The sequence below is a fragment of the Scyliorhinus torazame genome, chromosome 21 (assembly GCF_047496885.1).
Source record: "Scyliorhinus torazame isolate Kashiwa2021f chromosome 21, sScyTor2.1, whole genome shotgun sequence".
In the NCBI taxonomy this organism is placed as follows: domain Eukaryota; kingdom Metazoa; phylum Chordata; class Chondrichthyes; order Carcharhiniformes; family Scyliorhinidae; genus Scyliorhinus; species Scyliorhinus torazame.
The window spans coordinates 61,848,436-61,866,687 of record NC_092727.1 but is presented as its reverse complement, the minus strand read 5'-3'; the positions used below and the strand labels follow the sequence as shown (position 1 = coordinate 61,866,687).

Here is an 18,252-nt window from a genome sequence, read left to right as displayed (position 1 = left end):
TAGGGTGGAGTGGGGGTACCTCTGGGAAGTGTTGAGCAGGTATGGGTTCGGGGAGAGGTTCATTAGTTGGGTTAGGCTACTTTACGAAGCCCCGGTGACGAGTGTGGCCACGAATCGGAGGAGGTCGGAATACTTTCGGCTGTACCGGGGGACGAGGCAGGGGGTGCCCCCTATCCCCCTTGCTATTTGCATTGGCAATTGAGCCTTTGGCTATGGCTCTAAGGGAGTCCAGGAACTGGAGGGGGCTGGTCCGGGTGATGTGGGGGGGGGGGGGGGGGGGGGGGGGGGGGGGGGGGGGTGGAACACTGGGTTTCATTGTATGCCGATGACCTGTTACTGTATGTGGCGGACCCAGTGGGGGGGATGCCGGAGGTGATGCGGATCCTCAGGGAGTTTGGGGACTTTTCCGGGTATAAGCTCAACGTGGGGAAGAGTGACCTCTTCGTGGTACACCCAGGGGTCCAGGGAAGGGGGATAGACGAGCTTCCACTGAAGAGGGCAGAAAGGAGTTTTCGGTATCTGGGGATCCAGGTGGCCAGGAACTGGGGGGCCCTACACAAGCTCAACTTGACGAGGCTGGTGGAGCAGATGGAGGAGTTTAAAAGGTGGGATATGCTGCCACTCTCCTTGGCGGGTAGGGTACAGTCGGTGAAGATGACGGTGCTCCCGAGGTTCCTTTTTATATTCCAGTGCCTCCCCATCCTGATCCCTAAGGCCTTTTTTAAGCGGGTCAGTAGGAGCATCATGGGATTCGTGTGGGTGAAAAAGACCCTGAGGGTGAGAAGGGTGTTTCTGGAGCGGAGTAGGGACAGAGGAAGGTTAGCGTGACCTAATCTGTATGGGTATTACTGGGCTGCCAATGTGGCGATGATACGCAAGTGGGTAATGGAGGGGGAGGGGGTGGCGTGGAAGAGGCTGGAGATGGCGTCCTGTGTGGGCACGAGTCTGGGAGCACTGGTGACAGCACCGCTGCCGCTCCCGCCGACTAGGTACACCACGAGTCCGGTGGTGGCGGCGACTTTGAAAATTTGGGCGCAGTGGAGGCGCCACAGGGATGTGGTAGAGGCTTTGGTTTGGTCCCCGATCCGGGAGAACCATCGGTTCGTCCCGGGGAGAATGGGTGGAGGATTCCTGAGCTGGCACAGGGCAGGAATTAGAAGGATGGGGGATCTGTTTTTAGATGGGACGTTTGCGAGCCTTGGTGCGCTGGAGGAAAAATTCGGGCTTCCCCCAGGAAATGCCTTCAGGTACATGCAGGTAAGGGCATTTGTAAGACGGCAGGTGAGGGAGTTCCCGCTGCTTCCAGCACTCAGGATCCAGGATAGGGTGCTCTCGGGGGTTTGGGTTGGAGAGGGCAGGGTCTCGGCGATCTACCAGGAGATGCAGGAGGAGGGGCTAAAGGGTAAATGGGAGGAGCTTGGGGAGGAGATAGACGAGGGTACGTGGGCGGACGCCCTGGGTAGGGTTAATTCTTCCTCCTCTTGCGCCAGGCTTAGCCTGATACAATTTAATGTTCTTCACAGAGCGCATATGACAGGGGCGAGGCTGAGCAGGTTCTTTGGAGACAGGTGTGGGAGGTGCTCGGGGAGCCCAGCAAATCATATCCATATGTTCTGGGCGTGCCCGGCGCTGGATGAGTTCTGGAGGGGTATTGCGAGGAAGATGTCTAAGGTGGTGAACACCCAGGTTAAGCCGAGCTGGGGGTTAGCACTATTTGGGGTATCGGACGAGCCGGGTGTGCAGGAGGCGAAAGAGGCAGGTATTCTGGCCTTTGCGTCCCTGGTAGCCCGGCAGAGGATTCGGCTCCAGTGGAAGGATGCGAGGCCCCAGAGCATGGAAGCCTGGATCAGCGACATGGCAGGGTTCATTAAATTGGAGAGGGTAAAATTTGCCTTGAGAGTGTCTGTGCAAGGGTTCTTCAGGTGGTGGCAACCGTTCCTAGACTTTCTAGCGGGGCGTTAGGAGGTAGTCAGCAGCAGCAGCAACCCAGAAGGGGGGGGGGGGGGAGGAGTGTACTTTGTGTTTTCTACTGTGTTTATTATTGCTTAATGGGGGGGTTTGTATATTGGGGGAATTAGTGATGTAGTTGTAAGATGTTTATTTATGTGTTCTTTGTTTTTCTTTTTTCTGTAAGGGGGGGGTTTGTTGAAAATATGTAAAAATTTGAATAAAAATATTTCTAAAAAAAAACAAAACAATATATATTTGTATATAACAGTGCCACTGTGTATAAACAATGACCAACACATGTAGGGACAGCTGTAACCCCTCGCCAGCAGGTGGAACAAGACCGGACAGATGTATGTATATATTAGAGGACGGACGGGAGCCAGGCGCTTGGTAGCAGAATGGACAAGATAACAGACATCAGTAGCGGAGACAAAATTGTTTGTACATAGTAATGCATGGTTACCACTAAGAATAAATACATGTAGCAACTACATCTTCATGTTCGATGTGTACCTTCATCATCAAGGAAGTAACAGAACACAACATGAGAGGCTCGGTCGACCACGCCCACATTTGTCAGGTTATGGACTGCCTTCTTCAAGGCAATGTCCACAATTGTGGGGTAAGGGTGGAGCCATGCGCAAGAGTGGCAGACTTCGGGATATCGGACCAGGTAGAACTATTCATGAGGAAGAAGGCCGACATCCTAGCCTTTGCTTCCCTAATCGCCCGCTGGAGAATCCTGCTCGGCTGCCGATCAGCAGCAGCACCCACGCTGCAGACTGGCTGACAGACAAATCTGAATTTCGCCACCTGGAGAAGATCAAGTTCACCATTCGAGGATCAGAGGATGGCTTCCACAAAGCGTGGAGGCCATTCACCAATATGTTCCAGGACCTGTCTGAAGCCAACAAGTCAACAGCTAATAGAACGGGGTGAGGGGAGATGCATGGGAGCCAACAAGACCAGAGGGAACAGACAGGAAAGGTAGGGGGGAGGGAAGGTGGGCGGGGGGGGGGGGGGGCAGAAAAAAACAACACAGAGGCCAGAGAACCCAGAACAAGAACACAAGAAAAGAGACCCCCAAGGGAAGGCCAAAAGCAGGAAGGGAGGGTGGGAGAAAAGGGGAGGGGGAGAGGCCCAACAACAAAAGGTGGCAGGGAGCAGGGGGAGGGAGGGCACCACCCATTTGTAAATAACACAGGGCCCAGGAAAGGAACTTGAAACAACGAATGGCGGCGCACGGGGCAGTGGGGGGCACAAAGGAAAATAGCATGGACATCGTAATCTGCACTGTTATCCTCATTGCTTGCATAGGGTATAATATGTAAAAACTCCGATAGAAAAAAATGTTACCTTACTTTTTCCTTTTGTTCATATATTTATAAAATATTTTTGAATGTTTCTTTGATTTAACTAAGCATCATTGTTTTTAAGCCTTCCTTTTCCTAATTTTCTTTTTAAGTTCATCCTGTACTGCCGACACTCTTGTAGACTTTCTCAAGCATTGAATTTTCGGCATGACGTAAGCTTCCCATTTTTGTCTTACTCTACTTTTGTGAAAGTCGTGCCTCACTAACTTGATCGAGTTTTTTGAGGAGGTGACAACGATGATTGATGCGGGAAGGGCGGTGGACGTTTTTTTACATGGGCGTCAGTAAAGCCTTTGACAAGGTGCCTCATGGCAGACCGGTATAAAATGTGAAGTCACATGGGATTAGAGGTGAGGTGGTAAGATGGACACATTTGTGGTCAGTTTCCGGGATTCGATAGACTCTGGAACTGTCCCTGCACATTGGAGGGCAGCTCACGTCACTCCAATATTCAAAAAGGGCGGTAGAGAGAAAGCAGCGAATTATAGACCAGTAAGCCTAACATCGGTAGAGGGGAAAATTCTTGAATCCATTATCAAGGGCTTTATAGCGGAATATTGAGAAAGCAGTGGCAGGATCAGTTAGAGTCAGCATGGATTTATGAAGGGGAAATCATGCTTGACAAATCTGTTGGAATTTTTTGAATATGTAACTAATACAGTTGACAAGGGGGAGCCAGTTGATGAGGTATATTTGGACTTTCAGAACGTGTTTGACAAAGTCCTGCATGAGAGATTATTGTGCAAGATTAAAGCGCATGGGATTGGAAGGGGGGGCAGTGTATTGTGGTGGATAGAAAACTAGTTGGCAGAGAGGAAACAAAGAGTATGAATTAATGGGTCCTTTTCAAATTGGCAGGTAGTAACCAGTGGGGTACCACAGGGATCGGTGCTGGGACCCCAGCTATTCACAATATATATTAATGATTTGGATGAGGGAATAAAATGTAACATCTCAAAGTTTGCAGATGATACCATATTAGGTGGGAGGGTGAATTGTGACAAAGATACAGGGATCGTACAGCATGATCTGGACAGGTTGGGCGAGTGGGCAAATCAGTGGCAGATGCAGTATAATTGGGATAAGTGTGAGGTTATTCACTTTGGAAGCAAAAAGAGGAAGGCAGATCAGTTGTAAATTGGGAGAGGGGAGTGTGCAGTGGGACCTGGGTGTCCTTGTGCACCGGTCGCTGAAGGTAAGCACGCAGGTGCAGCAGGCGGTAAAGAACACTAATGGTATGCTGGCCTTCATTGTGAGAGGTTTTGATTATAGAAGCAGGGATATGTTGCTACAATTATACAGGGTCTTGGTGAGGCCACAACTAGAATATTGTGTGCAGTTTTGGTCTCCTTTTCTGAGGAAGGATGTTCTTGCTCTCGAGGGAGTGCAGCAAAGGTTTACCAGACTGATTCCATTGATGGCGGGACTGTCACATGAGGCGAGATTGACTAGGTTAGGATTGTTCTCGCTGGAGTTCAGATGAATGAGGGGATCTCATAGAGACTTGTAAAATTCTAACAGGACTAGACAGGGAAGATGCAGACAAGATGTTCCCGATGGTGGGTGTGACCAGAACAGGGGTCACAGTCTGAGGATTCAGGGTAAAGTGTTTCGGACAGAGATGAGGAGACATTTCTTCACCCAAAGAGTGGTGAGCCTGTGGAATTCATTACCACAGGAAGTAGGTGATGCTAAAACATTGAATATGTTCAAGAGGCGGCTAAATATAGCACTTGGGACGAATAGGATCAAAGGCTATGGGGAGAAAGCAGGATTAGGCTAATGAGGTGGATGGTCAGCCATGATCGTGATAAATGATGGCGCAGGCTTGAAGGGCCAAAAGGCCTCCTCCAGTTCCTATTTTCTATGTATCTATGTAGCATTGCTGCTTCACAGCACCAGGGAGCCAGGTTCAATTCCGACCTTGGGTGACTGTGTGGTTCTTGCACATTCTCCCCGTGTGTGTGGGTCTCTTCCTACAGTCCAAAGATGTGCAGGTTAGGTGAATTGAGCATGCTAAAATTGCCCCTTAGTGTCCAAAGGTGTGTTGGTTAGGTGGGGTTACGGGGATAGGGCGGGTGAGTGGGCCTAGCTGGGGTGCTCTTTCAGAGGGTGTGTGCAGACTTGATGGGCCGAATGGCCTCCTTCTGCATTGTAGGGATTGTATGGATTAAGCCTTGAAATTTTGTATGATCCTTTCTGTCAGCAGCAGAAAATTCAAATATCTTTTTAAAAGTTTGGTCTCCACATGGATTCAACAGCTTCTTTTGGAGATAGTACAGTGCAGATTCACTCGATTGGCTCCGGGATGTCAGGTTGAGCATATTGGGCCTATACTGTGAAGTTTACAAGGACGAGGGGTGATCTCATTGAAACCTATAAGATTAGGGCTGTTATGAGGAGAAATGTCATCACTCAGAGGATTATGAATCTTTGGAATTCTCTACCCCAGAGGATTGAGGCTGCTTCATGGTTGAATAGATTGAAGGCTGAGAGAGGCAGAGTTTTGGTCTCTCCAGGAATTAAGGGTTACGAGGAGCACGTGCAAATGTGAGGCTGAAGATCAGCTATGATTGTATTCAATGGTGGAGCAGGCTCAAGGGACCGTGTGGTCTACTCCTGTGCCTATTTTCTATGTTCTTCTGACACCTGGAGGGGACACCTGGAGGGGAAAGTAGCATCCTGGATCACAACTGTGGCCGCAGTAATGTCTGGCTGCTCTGTTGTGTTTGATGTCTGGCAAGGAATCTACAGAACTGCTTGTTACTTGTCCAAACCAGGATCTTTATTAATACACACGTGGTAACAATCAGGCACAGAGCAAGTTATCATGGATTTTACTTTATACTCCGCTGGAACTACCCCTAGGCCCGTCTGTCCTCTTGTACGGCTTATAACTTTCTGAGGATCACTGGATCTGCCCTGGCTTATATCAGAGTGCCTTGTCACATGATCACTGTCTCGAGACCACATGGTGGATCTGCACCGCCACCTGCTGGTTGGAGGTCACACCACCAACTATCTCCAATATTGTTTACAGGCATATCACCACAACCCCTTCCTCAGGAAATATTCATGTTTGTTTACAAACATAATTACTATTTTAACTTTATACATTTGTGATAAGTTCAAACAATATGAACAGGTTTAACTAGGATGTCCATAAACATGATATGCCTGGTCAGTATCCGTCCCTTTCGCACAGGTTATTGTGCCTCCCTCGCGGGATCACCCGTGATCTCTTGGGCTGTTGCCAGCCTTTTCGAAGACTGGTTTACGTGCCGGTCTCTTGCTTTGTATCCTCTTTACTTTGTGCTGTTGGAAGGTGGATTAGACTCTGGTTCTACTTCCAGAGGAACTGAATACTGGATGATGATGGCAAGAACTGGGAAAGCAGATTTATGACAAACACCACAAATCCTTCTGTAATTAAACTCAATCTCTACACTGGATCAATCCATCAACTGCAAAAAACAATGAAAGCAGTACATCAGATGGATCCAGGTTCCAGGTCTGGAAGATAAGTCAGAACAATAGGGAACTGGCATAGATTTGGGAATGCAAATTTAATGCAGTACTGCAATTAACGTGCAAACTGCACGTTACGCCAACTTCAATTTATTGTTACTTATTGATCCCATGGCAACATGCTCCAAACTTGATTAAATCTAAGGTCATCCAAACAAGGCCCGGGGAAGGTTTCCTTTACATTACATGTTCCTTTCTATTTGTTATTTTGAAAATCCCACTACGAGTGCCAGTCTCACCTGCCGGGGGAGCCTCTCCCTCACCACCGGGGTGACCCACCCTTACCCACGGTGGGAGCCCCTGCTTACCCGCGGTGGGAGCCCCTCGTTACCCGCGGTGGGAGCCCCTCCTGACCTACCACAGTGGGAGCCCCTCCCAGCCCGCTGTGGGAGCCTCTCCCGACCCGCAGTGGGAGCCCCTCCCGTTCCGCTGTGGGAGCCCCTCCCGACCCGCTGTGGGAGTCCCTCCCGTCCCGCTGTGGGAGCCCCTCTCGACCCGCTGTGGGAGCCCCTCCTTACCCGCGGTGGGAGCCCCTCCTTACCCGCAGTGGGAGCCCCTCCTTACCCGTGGTGGGAGTCCCTCCCGACCCGCTGTGGGAGCCCCTCTCGACCCGCTGCGGGAGCCCCTCCCGACCCGCTGTGGGACCCCCTCCCGACCCGCTGTGGGACCCCCTCCCGACCCGCTGTGGGAGCCCCTCCCGACCCGCTGTGGGAGCCCCTCCCGACCCGCTGTGGGAGCCCCTCTCGACCCGCTGTGGGAGCCCCTCTCGACCCGCTGTGGGAGCCCCTCCTTACCCGCGGTGGGAGCCTCTCCTTACCCGCGGTGGGAGCCCCTCCTTACCCGTTGTGGGAGCCCCTCCTTACCCGCTGTGGGAGCCCCTCCTTACCCGCTGTGGGAGCCCCTCCTTACCCGCTGTGGGAGCCCCTCCTTACCCGCTGTGGGAGCCCCTCCTTTCCCGCTATGGGAGCCCCTCCTTACCCGCTGTGGGAGCCCCTCCTAACCCGCTGTGTGAGCCTCTCCTTACCCGCTGTGGGAGCTCCTCCTTACCTGCTGTGGGAGCTGACCATTGCACCTTGATGCTGGCAAGATCATTCAGTTCTTGGTTTGATTCGTTCAATCCAGCTTGGAACAGTCTGATAAATGGATAATCGGAAGCAGCAGAGAGCTCTTCACTTGCATTAATAATCTGAAAGAGAATGTGTTGTAATTGAGCAAATTGGTAACAAACATCACTTAGAGCAGATATAAAGAAAAGCATCCACGAGAGAAGCGTGGTTCAGAAGTTTCAGAACACGATGTTGTTTCTAACCTTCCCACTAGTTTCAGTCCATACCTCCCCATCACACTGCAGGAATTACTCAGTCTGAGCCACAAGCTTTCTTTTTCTTCACCCCAATTAAGTGACTCTCTTACACCATCATGTGAGGGGTACTGTTGCTTTAGTCCCACACAGAAACTCTCAGCCCTGAACACCCTAATACCACACATCTCTGGCCTAACCATACTCTACCTTTCTGCCCTTTTGAGGATGTTGCCTTTGGGTAGAAGAGTTGTAAACATAAGAACCTAAGAACTAGGAGCAGGAGTAGGCCATCTGGCTCTTCGAGCCTGCTCCGCCATTCAATGAGATCATGGCTGATCTTTTGTGGACTCAGCTCCACTTTCCCGCCCGAACACCATAATCCTTTATTCCTTTATTCTTCAAAAAACTATCTTTATCTTGAAAACATTCAATGAAGGAGCCTCAACTGCTTCACTGGGCAGGGAATTCCATAGATTCACAACCCTTTGGGTGAAGAAGTTCCTCCTGAGCTCCATCCTAAATCTACTTCCCCTTATTTTGAGGCTATGCCTAGTTCTGCTTTCACCCCCCCCCCCAGTGGAAATAACCTCCCAGCATCTATCCTATCTATTCCCTTCATAATTTTATATGTTTCTATAAGATCCCCCCCGCATCCTTCTAAATTCCAACGAGTACAGTCCCAGTCTACTCAACCTCTCCTCATAATCCAACACCCTCAATTCTGAGATTAATCTAGTGAATCTCCTCTGTACACCCTCCAGCGCCAGTAAGTCCTTTCTAAGGTAAGGAGACCAAAACTGAACACAATTATCCAGGTGTGGCCTCACTAACACCTTATACAGTTGCAGCATAACCTGCCTTGTCTTGAACTCCATCCCTTGAGCAATGAAGGACAAAATTCCATTCGCCTTCTTAATCACCTGTTGCACCCGTAAACCAATCTTTTGTGACTCATGCACTAGCACACCCAGGTCTCTCTGCACAGCAGCATGTTTTAATATTTTATCATTTAAATAATAATCCCTTTTGTTGTTATTCCTACCAAAATGGTTAACCTCACATTTGTCCACATTGTATTCCATCTGCCAGACCCTAGCCCATTCACTTAGCCTATCCAAATCCCTCTACAGACTTCCAGTATCCTCGCCACTTTTTGCTTTCCCACACATTTCTCCATTTCTTTTTTATTTCTCTATTATTATAGAAACCTTTCTCTATTATTTCAGAAAGGGTGAAAACTGAAGACCTATCAGTAACTTTGACTAGAGTCAATATGGATTACTAACGGGTAAATTATGCTTGACAAATCTAGTTGAGTATTTTGAAGCAATCACTAACATAGTGCACAGGTTTGAGAATTGCACAGGCAGAAAGGAAATGTGTGACCATTTCCTACTGCGCCCTACTTAAGCCCATGCCTCCACCCTATCCTCGTAACCCAGTAACCCTACCTAACCTTTTGGACACGAAGGGGTAATTTAACATGGCCAGTCCACATAACCTTTGGACTGTGGGAGGAAACCGGAGCACCAGGAGGAAGACATGGGGAGAAAGTGCAAACTCCACACAGTCACCCGTGGCTGGAATTGAACCCGGGACCCTGAAGCTGTGAAGCAGCAGTGCTAACCATTGTGCCACCTTGCCGTCCCAGAGAAAATGACAGAGAAAGCAGGAGTAAATCTTTAGAACTAGAAGAGGGCAACTTTTGAAAAAATGAGAATGGACTTGGCGAAGGTGAACCGGCCAGCACTGCTAAAGAATAAATCAGTGGAAAACAAGTAGAAAGCACTAAAAAGCGAGATCCTAAATGTACTAATTCTCCTCCAAAAATAAGAGTTGTACTGCAAATCTAGACCCCCACGGTTGTCCAGAGGAATACAGTGGAAATCAAACAAAAAAAATAAAGCGTACAATTGGCACAAAGAATTAACCACTATTCTAGGATAGCTGAGTACAGGAAATGCATAGATGAAGTCAAAAAGGAAATAAGGAAATCAAAGAGGGCATGAAAAAAAAGTTAGCAAGTAAAGTTAAAGAAAATGCAGAGATGTTTTACTAATATATTAATGGTAAAAGGTTAGTTATGGAAAAAGTAGGCCCAATCAGAAATGAGGGAGGGAACTTGTGTATAGCTGCAGAGGCTGTGGGAAGGGTTTGAAATGAATATTTTGTCTCCAAGTTTACAAAGGAAATGGATGATGCAGATATAGTCGTCCAGGAAGAACACGGTGAGATATTGGACGGGAAAATCAAAAGAGAGATGAAGTACTCAAAGGGTTGAAATCCTTGAAAGTTGATAAGCTGCCAGGGGTAGATGGATTGTTTCTGAGGTTACTGAAGGAGGTCAGGGAGGAGATAGCAGACGCTCTGAGGATGATTTTTCAATTCTCAGTGGAAAAGAAAACCCCCCATTCTACCTGCATTACAAATTAGTGCCAACACGTCTCCAATAATTGTTCAGTTCAGTTCTCCCCTAGTTTATGCTCCTTGATAAAAGTAATTGGCTGCTTCTGGGGTCTCAAAATAGTATTCCTGGCCTTCATACATCACCCAGAGCACCCCAAACCTGATTTACCGTTGATATAGCACCGCCTTGGCTTTGTTGAACACCGCATGTCGTTTTCCCATCTCAGCTCCAATGTCTTGCTATAGTCAGACTTTGCTTCCCTTCCATTCACAATTGCGTTTCTCCCTGGCCCACTGCAGAATCTTCTCTTTCTCCACGAACTTATGCAGCCTCACGATCACTGCCTGCAGCGGCTCCCCCGCTCTAGGCTTCTGCCTCGGAGACCTGTTCGCTCTGTCTATTTCAGGGGTCTTATCCAACACCCCCCCTCTGCCATCAGTCTTGCCAACATCCTCAAAACGTACCCCGTGGCACTGCACTTTCCACTCCTTCGGGCAGGCCCACTATCCGTAGATTCTGCTTTCTCCACCTCCAGCGGACCCGTCGGGGCCTCCGATCCCATTAACGAATGCAGCATCGTGCTCACATATGCCCCGACGTCCGCCCCTTCTGCACCTTCGGGGAGACCAAGAATCCTTAAGTTCTTCCTTCTCGCATTGTTCTCCAGCACCTCCAGCCTTTCCACACATCTTTTGTGTTGTGCCTCGTGGATCTCCGTTTTCACCACCAGGCCCTGTATGTCGTCCTCATTTTCAGCAGCCTTTGCCTTCACGACCCGAAGTTCCTGTTCCTGGGTCTTTTGCTCCTCCTTTAGCCCCTCAATCGCTTGTAATATCGGGGCCAACAGCTCCTTCTTCACCTCCTTTTTGAGTTCATCTACGCAACGCCGCAGGAACTCTTGTTGGTCAGGGCCCCATATTAAACTGCCTCCTTCCGATGCCATCTTGCTTTGTGCCTGCCTTCCTGGCCGCTGCTCTTGAGGATTCACCGCAATCCGGCTACTTTCCTCTCTTTTTTCCATCCGTGTCCAGGGGGGATTCCCTTCTGGATTACCGCAAAGTGTTATTTGCCGTTAAAATTGCCGATTGGGCTCCTATTAAGAGCCCAAAAGTCCGTTCCACCGGGAGCTGCCGAAACGTGCGACTTAGCTGGTCATCGCCGCACCCGGAAGTCCCCTGTACTGTAAATTCTATGATCTATTCAGACATTGAACCGTGAGGGAGGTGTGAGGAGACATTTGCTTTTTATTTCTTTTTTGTTTGTTCGTTGTTGGGAGAAGTTCTCTGAGATGTCTGGTTGGGTTTGGTAGCGGGATATTTTGGGAGTGTCACGGGTGAGTGCACCTTTTTTCTTGCTTCATTGTTGTTTATATTATGAAGAAATGCGAGGGGGAGCGAATCAGTGGGGGGGGGGGGGGTGGGGTAGGAGGTTCAGGAGCCTTGTGCAGGGCCTGCCAGGCTAGCTGGGTGGGCTAGTTAATGGGAGCACAGTGGGGGTGGCTAGGTGGTTAGTATAGCAGAGGGGTATGGGGGTGTTGTTTTGTTCAGGGTAGTGGGGGGGGGGGGGGGGGGGTGCTGCTGACAAAGATATGGTTGCTTTGGCGCAGCAAGAAAAGGATGGTGAGCATCCAAGGGTGGGCCAGGAGGATCGTGTGACACGGGCCGGGGGCAGGCCAAAGAAAGGATATGGCTGATCGGCAGGGGAGGGGGGCAGGATGCTCCCATCAAATGTGAGAGGGCTGAATGGGCCAGTCAAACGGTTGAGTGTGTTCGCGTACCTGAGGAGCTTGAACGCAGACGTGGCATTTTTGCAGGAAACACACCTTAAGATCGGGGATCAGACAACGTTAAGGAAAGAGTGGGTAGGGCAAGTCTTTTATTCGGAGTTGGAGATGAAGACGAGGGGGGTGGCAGTGTTGGTAAACAAACGGGTAACATTTGAGGTGGTGTTCATTGTGGCAGATTCGGGAGGGAGGTTCATGATGGTAAATGGGAAGTTGGAGGGGTTGCCATTGGTTTTAGTTAATGCTTATGCCCCAAACTGGAACGATGTGGAGTTTATGAGACGGGTGCTGGTCTCGCACCGGTTGATTATCGGGGAGGGGGGACTTAAACATGGTCACTGAACCAGGTCAGGCAAGGTATCGCTGGTGGCGAAGGAGCTGAAGGGGTTCATGGAGCACATGGCGGGAGTGGACCATGGAGGTTTGGAAGGCTGAGGCCGACGGGGTTCTTGTACTTCCCCCATGTGCACAGGGTGCACTCTCAGATTGATTTTTTTGTGGTGGGCAAGACGCTGCTGGTGGGGGTCATCAATTCGGGGTACTTGGCGATCGTGGTTTCCAACCACGCGGGCGGCACCGTAGCACAGTGGTTAACATCGACAGTGGTCGATTTCGGCGTGAGAACAGCTGGTGAGTCAGTTTCAGCGGGAGCATTGCGGAAGTGGTTGCTGGGAGGTAAGTCTGTCCTTTAAAAGCACTTGTCTTTGCAGGGGCAGGCCAGTCGATTTCGGCGGGAGTGGAGCTGGCTGGTTAGTCAATTTCAGCAGGAGCTGAGAATTTTTCTTCTTTTTTTTTTAAAATTAGTTTTTTAGGCGGGAACAGGAAGTCGACCCGCGGACGTCTGGGAAGACCCTCACCAATAAATTCTGGTGGAGAGGAAACCCGAGACACTACACGTGTAGTGTCTCCCACCCGCCCTCCTCCTCTAACCTAATAATAAAACCCATTGGTCTGAGGTAAGTACCATATTTTATTATATTATGATTATTTTTTATAAAAAATTTAATTTAGTTGTTAGCCAGATCTTGGTAGAAAGTTAGAGGAATGGCAGGGAAGGGAGTGCAATGTTTCTCCTGCAGGATGTTTGAGGTGAGGGATCCAGTTAGTGTCCCTGCTGATTTTACCTGCAGGAAGTGCTGCCATCTCCAGCTCCTCCAAGACCGAGTTAGGGAACTGGAGCAGAGTTGGAAGAACTTCGGATCATTCGGGAGGCAGAAGGGGTCATAGATAGCAGCTTCAGGGAATTAGTTACACCAAAGATTGGAGATAGGTGGGTAACTGTAAGAGGGACTGGGAAAAAGCAGTCAGTGCAGGGATCCCCTGCGGTCGTTCCCCTGAGAAACAAGTATACCGCTTTGGATACTTGTGGGGGGGACGACTTACCAGGGGTAAGCCATGGGGTACGGGCCTCTGGCACGGAGTCTGTCCCTGTTGCTCAGAAGGGAAGGGGGGAGAGGAGCAGAGCATTAGTAATTGGGGACTCTATAGTCAGGGGCACAGATAGGAGATTTTGTGGGAGCGTGAGAGACTCACGTTTGGTATGTTGCCTCCCAGGTGCAAGGGTACGTGATGTCTCGGATCGTGTTTTCCGGGTCCTTAGGGGGAGGGGGAGCAGCCCCAAGTCGTGGTCCACATTGGCACTAACGACATAGGTAGGAAAGGGGACAAGGATGTCAGGCAGGCTTTCAGGGAGCTAGGATGGAAGCTCAGAACTAGAACAAACAGAGTTGTTATCTCTGGGTTGTTGCCCGTGCCACGTGATAGTGAGATGAGGAATAGGGAGAGAGAGCATTTAAACACGTGGCTACAGGGATGGTGCAGGCGGGAGGGATTCAGATTTCTGGATAACTGGGGCTCTTTCTGGGGAAGGTGGGACCTCTACAGACAGGATGGTCTACATCTGAACCTGAGGGGCACAAATATCCTAGGGGGGAGATTTGTTAGTGCTCTTTGGGGGGGTTTAAACTAATGCAGCAGGGGCATGGGAACCTGGATTGTAGTTTTATGGTAAGGGAGAATGAGAGTAAAGAGGTCAGGAGCACAGATTTGACGTCGCAGGAGGGGGCCAGTGTTCAGGTAGGTGGTTTGAAGTGTGTCTACTTCAATGCCAGGAGTATACTAAACAAGGTAGGGGAACTGGCAGCATGGGTTGGTACCTGGGACTTCGATGTTGTGGCCATTTCGGAGACATGGATAGAGCAGGGACAGGAATGGATGTTGCAGGTTCCGGGGTTTAGGTGTTTTAGTAAGCTCAGAGAAGGAGGCAAAAGAGGGGGAGGTGTGGCGCTGCTAGTCAAGAGCAGTATTACGGTGGCGGAGAGGATGCTAGATGGGGACTCTTCTTCCGAGGTAGTATGGGCTGAAGTTAGAAACAGGAAAGGAGAGGTCACCCTGTTGGGAGTTTTTTATAGGCCTCCTAATAGTTCTAGGGATGTAGAGGAAAGGATGGCGAAGATGATTCTGGATATGAGCGAAAGTAACAGGGTAGTTATTATGGGAGACTTTAACTTTCCAAATATTGACTGGAAAAGATATAGTTCGAGTACAATAGATGGGTCGTTTTTTGTACAGTGTGTGCAGGAGGGTTTCCTGAAACAATATGTTGACAGGCCAACAAGAGGCAAGGCCACGTTGGATTTGGTTTTGGGTAATGAATCAGGCCAGGTGTTGGATTTGGAGGTAGGAGAGCACTTTGGGGACAGTGACCACAATTCGGTGACGTTTACGTTAATGATGGAAAGGGATAAGTATACACCGCAGGGCAAGAGTTATAGCTGGGGGAAGAATGATGCCATTAGACGTGACTTGGGGGGGATAAGGTGGAGAAGTAGGCTGCAAGTGTTGGGCACACTGGATAAGTGGGGCTTGTTCAAGGATCAGCTACTGCGTGTTCTTGATAAGTATGTACCGGTCAGACAGGGAGGAAGGCGTCGAGCGAGGGAACCGTGGTTTACCAAGGAAGTGGAATCTCTTGTTAAGAGGAAGGAGGCCTATGTGAAGATGAAGTGTGAAGTTTCGGTTGGGGAGATGGATAGTTACAAGGTAGCGAGGAAGGATCTAAAGAGAGAGCTAAGACGAGCAAGGAGGGGACATGAGAAGTATTTGGCAGGAAGGATCAAGGAAAACCCAAAAGCTTTCTATAGGTATGTCAGGAATAAGCGAATGACTAGGGAAAGAGTAGGACCAGTCAAGGACAGGGATGGGAAATTGTGTGTGGAGTCTGAAGAGATAGGCGAGATACTAAATGAATATTTTTCGTCAGTATTCACTCAGGAAAAAGATAATGTTGTGGAGGAGAATGCTGAGCCCCAGGCTAATAGAATAGATGGCATTGAGGTACGTAGGGAAGAGGTGTTGGCAATTCTGGACAGGCTGAAAATAGATAAGTCCCCGGGACCTGATGGGATTTATCCTAGGATTCTCTGGGAGGCCAGGGAAGAGATTGCTGGACCTTTGGCTTTGATTTTTATGTCATCATTGGCTACAGGAATAGTGCCAGAGGACTGGAGGACAGCAAATGTGGTCCCTTTGTTCAAAAAGGGGAGCAGAGACAACCCCGGCAACTATAGACCGGTGAGCCTCACGTCTGTAGTGGGTAAAGTCTTGGAGGGGATTATAAGAGACAAGATTTATAATCATCTAGATAGGAATAATATGATCAGGGATAGTCAGCATGGCTTTGTGAAGGGTAGGTCATGCCTCACAAACCTTATTGAGTTCTTTGAGAAGGTGACTGAACAGGTAGATGAGGGTAGAGCAGTTGATGTGGTGTATATGGATTTCAGCAAAGCGTTTGATAAGGTTCCCCACGGTAGGCTATTGCAAAAAATACGGAGGCTGGGGATTGAGGGTGATTTAGAGATGTGGATCAGAAATTGGCTTGCTGAAAGACAGAGGGTGGTGGTTGATGGGAAATGTTCAGAATGGAGTACAGTCACAAGTGGAGTACCACAAGGATCTGTTCTGGGGCCGTTGCTGTTTGTCATTTTTATCAATGACCTAGAGGAAGGCGCAGAAGGGTGGGTGAGTAAATTTGCAGACGATACTAAAGTCGGTGGTGTTGTCGATAGTGTGGAAGGATGTAGCAGGTTACAGAGGGATATAGATAAGCTGCAGAGCTGGGCTGAGAGGTGGCAAATGGAGCTTAATGTAGAGAAGTGTGAGGTGATTCACTTTGGAAGGAATAACAGGAATGTGGAATATTTGGCTAATGGTAAAGTTCTTGAAAGTGTGGATGAGCAAAGGGATCTAGGTGTCCATGTACATAGATCCCTGAAAGTTGCCACCCAGGTTGATAGGGTTGTGAAGAAGGCCTATGGAGTGTTGGCCTTTATTGGTAGAGGGATTGAGTTCCGGAGTCGGGAGGTCATGTTGCAGCTGTACAGAACTCTGGTACGGCCGCATTTGGAGTATTGCGTACAGTTCTGGTCACCGCATTATAGGAAGGACGTGGAGGCTTTGGAGCGGGTGCAGAGGAGATTTACCAGGATGTTGCCTGGTATGGAGGGAAAATCTTATGAGGAAAGGCTGATGGACTTGAGGTTGTTTTCGTTGGAGAGAAGAAGGTTAAGAGGAGACTTAATAGAGGCATACAAAATGATCAGGGGGTTGGATAGGGTGGACAGTGAGAGCCTTCTCCCACGGATGGATATGGCTGGCATGAGGGGACATAACTTTAAACTGAGGGGTAATAGATATAGGACAGAGGTCAGAGGTAGGTTCTTTACGCAAAGAGTAGTGAGGCCGTGGAATGCCCTACCTGCTACAGTAGTGAACTCGCCAACATTGAGGGCATTTAAAAGTTTATTGGATAAACATATGGATGATAATGGCATAGTGTAGGTTAGATGGCTTTTGTTTTGGTGCAACATCGTGGGCCGAAGGGCCTGTACTGCGCTGTATTGTTCTATGTTCTATGTTCTAACACTGTTGCTTCACAGCACCAGGGGCCCAGGTTTGATTCCAAGCTTGGGTCACTGTGTCTGCACGTTCTTAACAAAAAACAAAGAACAATACAGCACAGGAACAGGCCCTTCGGCCCTCCAAGCCTGTACGGGTCATGATACCAACCTTTGTCAAAACCCTCAGCACTTCCTTGTGCCATATCCCTCTATACCCATTCTATCCATGTGTTTGTCAAGATGGCTTTTGAACACTATTAATGTATCTGCTTCCACAACCTCCCCTGGCAACGCTTTTGAGGTACTCACCAGCCTCTGCGTAAACTTATCCTTGTCCACCAGCACTTTAAAACTTACTGACTTGTGGTCACTGTTCCCAAAATGCTCCCCTACTGAAACTTCTACCACCTGGCCGGGCTCATTCCCCAATACCAGGTCCAGTACAGCCCCTTCCCGAGTTGGACTGTCTACAAATTGTTTTCAGAAGCCCTCCTGGATGCTCCTTACAAACTCTGCCCCGTCCATGCTCCTAGCACTAAGTGAGTCCCAGTCAATATTGGGGAAGTTGAAGTCTCCCATCACAACAACCCTGTTGTTTTTACTTGTTTCCAAAATCTGTCTACCTATCTGCTCCTCTATCTCCCACTGGCTGTTGGGAGGCCTGTAGTAAACCCCCAACATTGTGACTGCACCCTTCTTATTCCTAATCTCTACCCATATAGCCTCTCTGCCCTCTGAGGTATCCTCCCGTAGTACAGCTGTGATATTCTCCCTAACCAGTAGCACAACTCCGCCACCTCTTTTACATCCCCCTCTATCCCGCCTGAAACATCTAAATCCTGGAACATTTAGCTGCCAATCCTGTCCTTCCCTCAACCAGGTCTCTGTAATGGCAACAACATCGTAGTTCGAACTACTAATCCAAGCTCTAAGTTCATCTGCCTCACCCGTAATACTTCTTGCATGAAAACATATGCACTTCAGGCCACCAGACCAGCTGTTTTCAG

General features: G+C 49.1%; 1 protein-coding gene across 2 annotated transcripts in view; it reads right to left on the bottom strand.

The window, feature by feature from the left end:
- Positions 1-18,252, bottom strand: part of siae (sialic acid acetylesterase) — a 187,218-nt gene that overhangs the window by 84,074 nt on the left and 84,892 nt on the right. For both annotated transcript variants that reach the window (XR_011937457.1, XM_072486869.1), the window contains exon 4: positions 7,899-8,037. Coding sequence is in view for 1 of the 2 variants with exons in the window: in XM_072486869.1 (XP_072342970.1) it covers positions 7,899-8,037 (139 nt within the window). In the remaining variant the exon portion in view is untranslated. The remainder of the gene's footprint in view (positions 1-7,898; positions 8,038-18,252) is intronic.